General features: G+C 33.0%; 1 protein-coding gene across 1 annotated transcript; it reads left to right on the top strand.

Moving 5' to 3' along the window:
- Positions 1-309: 309 nt before the first annotated feature.
- Positions 310-3,879, top strand: LOC112464853 (aspartic proteinase-like; the record flags this gene model as incomplete). Its single annotated transcript, XM_025032100.1, has 9 exons — positions 310-386; positions 895-1,086; positions 1,922-2,019; positions 2,545-2,663; positions 2,809-3,008; positions 3,121-3,243; positions 3,325-3,412; positions 3,596-3,643; positions 3,760-3,879. Coding segments are annotated over exons 1-9 (1,062 nt in total), but the record flags the coding sequence as incomplete, so codon positions are not given.
- Positions 3,880-3,882: the final 3 nt, after the last annotated feature.

Below are 3,882 nucleotides of genomic sequence, written 5' to 3' on the forward strand. Positions count from 1 at the left end.
TCGCATTGGTCAATTGTCGAATTGCTTAAATATGATTGCATGGTCAATTCTTTTTCTCCATCCGAGATCTCGAAGCGAGTTCTAATATCGTTCGAACACAAAGCTTTGAAACGCTTCGTTTCTTTTCTGCCCTTCTGCTTACCTTCTTATAAGCACAAGGCTATGTACGCACATTTGTATATAAGGGAACGCTTAGCAATTTGACTACCTGTTCTTTGTCTGTACGTGCCGCTTGTGGATTGACTCGCAGTTATAACGGTCCTAAAACAATTTCGACTTTTGTAGCTTCAGTCGCCGAGAAATTTAGGAAACATGTGTCGGCTCTTCGTGACGATGATGGTGATCACGGTAATCAACTTCGCGTCAATCAACGCAGAGTTGCATAGGTGGGTACATGTTATATACAAACGATCCATATTTATATCGACACGATAAATGATAATACCGTACAGAGATCGCGTTTCCAACATCTTGGAATCGCCGCAGAATTCGCGATAAATAATTATCAAATCAATTTCAAATACCATAATTTTATCAAATATGTAAGAAAAACGCATTTTGAAAGTCGGAATAAAGTGAGAAAACTAATTACAAGAGATGCTTTGAGGATTCCTTCGAAAATCTTATTTTAAATGAGTTTAGCATCATGAAAAGAGGAATTTGCGTTTAAAATACCTAACTACATTCTAATGCGTAAATATATACAGGTAGCATTTATTTCTCAATGTCAAAATGTTGAGACTTTAATAGCTTTTAAATAAGAATTGCTTGAAAATGATCAAATAAATTGTTTGAAATTCGTATTTATGTTGTACGATATATGTACATATATTCGCGTTTGTATGATACATATACGCATATAATATAACGGAAATTTTTTTATGTTGCTTCAAGAATTCCGTTACACAAGGCATCCTCTGTTGAAAAATTTTCGACGGAAACTATGATACGACTCCGTTCGGGTACGGCAAACGTATCTCTGATTAATTACCTAAATATTCAATACTACGGTACTATTGAAATTGGAACTCCACCGCAGACATTTAAAATAGTTTTCGACACTGGTTCCTCAGATCTCTGGGTAGGGTAGACCGGGGACAAAAGTAACATTTTGAGTTTAAGATTTTATAACAGTTAAAATATAATATTTACGTAAAAAAGACCTGTACCTTTAGATGTAGAATTTATTTGACTACAAAATTTTCTTGTGCTGAATTCAGTAATGTAACTAGGAAAAAAGTTATTATTGTTTAAAGAATATGAGGAATACTGTTACAACCGTCCCAACCCCCGGGACAATTGTAACAGCAGAGGGGAACGATTGTACCACATCATCTATAAACAAAATAATGGTTATTTAGTAGGTTTATGTAATCAATCTTACGAATTTTCTATAAAAAATGCAACTTTAATGATAAAATAATTTGTTACATGACAATATCAGTATTTTTACATTATAGCAAACAAAAACAAATAATACTGTTTTCTCAACTGAAAGATTATTTATAATCATATATATTTAAAGGGTTAGGTTAAGTTGAAGTTGTCCCCGAGCAACAGGGACAATTGTAACGCTACAACTATTTCCAGGCATTGATGTTACAATTGTCCCCTAATGATATTTTATGATTCGAAGTAAATTTTTTACATAAATATTTGGATGAAAGTCAATCGTATTATGCAAATCATCAACATAAATAATCACTAAAACATATAAAAATAAAACCTTATACCTTCGGCATAAAGAAAGAAAAATATTTCAGATTTTATGCACGTAAGAAAACTTACTTCAGGAAGGAAAAAAGTAATTTCTTCTCCTGCACACGTGCACGTTCCGCGAGGGGCGGCAATGAACTAAGGAACAAATGCCGCTCTATCTAGCGGATTTCGCCTCGCGGTCATACACACGTACCTTTTATAGTTTAAGAAATATTCACGATGTTACAACTGTACCCTGTTACTTTTGTCCCCGGTCTACCCTACCATCCAAAAACTGCAACATCAGCCAACCTGCTTGCTGTAAGTATATCGTAACATCGCTATTTCCCCGATATTCTATTATTCCTATATATACATTTGTATTAAAAAAATTAATGTTTCAAGTATTAAACTAATCTTAATTATTTTTTTCTCATTTAATGATTGATATCAAGTAAAAATATAAGATAACAATAATGCTGTAAAATTGTATCTGATCCATTTATATTTCAAGTAAAGTTATAAAATCTTTAAAGCAACAGTTTCAAAGATTCGAATCAGTGGTAAGGTAAATATTATGTAGCTAAGTTCCATACTTACATACTCTTTTATTTACATTATTTAGCACTTACTTTAAAGTTTGCAAATAAATGTTATACAAAACAGCTCACATGTTAAAGCAAAAAATATAAACATAAATATATTTGATGATTTAACTGAATATATATGATAATATATATGATTAACTACTGTTATAGTTACATATATTTAGATTAATATAAAGAAATTTATATTTCTAGATTCTTTAATATTAACTGATTTAATTTTATTTACTACTTTTTGCAGTAAAACATAATAAATATGATAATACAAACTCCACCACATACGTGGAAGACGGACTTACATTTGATATTCCTTACCACGATGGCAGAGTGTACGGAAACTTATCTAATGATGACGTAATCGTAAGTCATTGTCAAGTAAATGATATTTAATTCTAATCACAGTCATAATCTATGAAAATTTTCTAAAAAGCACATGTTGCTATCGTTCTTCGAAAAAAAAGAATACGCGCAATTACACTTTATTAATAATATCAACGTTTCGCAGATTGCTGGCCTTAAGGTTTCATTCCAGACATTCGAAGAAGCGCTCGATTTCTCGACAAGTTTTTGGGACCATGCACAATGCGACGGCGTTCTGGGAATGGGTTATCCAGCCTTATCTACCTTCGAAGAACCTACTGTCTTCCAAAACATGATTGATAAGCACGTGGTGTCCCGACCAATTTTTAGCTTCTATCTAAATCGGTATGTATCTTTCCGTATGCCTCACGTGTGTTTAATACTATTTTTTTAATTACATACTTTGTCTTTCCATGCAATGTAAAATGCAAATGTAAAAAATATACAACCCATACAGAAATCACACGGACGTGATCGGCGGTGAACTGATATTGGGTGGCACCGATTCTTCCCATTACGAGGGCGAGTTTACGTATGTTAATGTTACTGAAAAAAAATACTGGCAAATTACCATGGATAAGTATGTAGTTTTTTTTCTAAATTATACGTATGTTAACCACCGATTATATGTCAGCTAATTGGTAATGCTATCCCACTGTAGGTTTCAAATAAAAAATTACACCTCTTGCTCGGAAGGCTGTCAAGCTATCGTCGACACGGGCGCTTCTATGATATATAGGTGGACCACCGCAGACTATCGCAGCTCTTAACATAGAGATCGGTGTTGATCATGGGATGGTAATTGATTATCTTTTTCTTCAATATATGGTAGATTTCAACTACCTTAAATAAATTTATTGAAACAAATTAATAACTTTTTGATAAGTTACGGATTATTAATATGAATTACTAACATTGACCTTTGTTTAAAGGTGGAGTGCGACGAGATTTCTAAATTGCCCGATATCAATTTCGTCATGGTAAGACGTTTCGACTCACTGGTCAAGATTATATCTTGAAGGTAAAGAATATCATTATATAAAGGTTTAAATTGTTTTTAGAATAGAAATATCATGCTATATTTAATGTCTTATAGATCACAGGAGGCGAAATAGATGTTTGCATTCCCGCCTTCCGAGATGTTATTCCGGTTAATGGTATAGAGTGGGTTTTGGGCGATGCATTTGTTGGTCGGTACTACACCGTATTTGACATGGGG

The sequence above is a fragment of the Temnothorax curvispinosus genome, unplaced genomic scaffold (assembly GCF_003070985.1).
Source record: "Temnothorax curvispinosus isolate PA1 unplaced genomic scaffold, ASM307098v1 QBEX01014621.1, whole genome shotgun sequence".
In the NCBI taxonomy this organism is placed as follows: Eukaryota; Metazoa; Arthropoda; class Insecta; order Hymenoptera; family Formicidae; genus Temnothorax; species Temnothorax curvispinosus.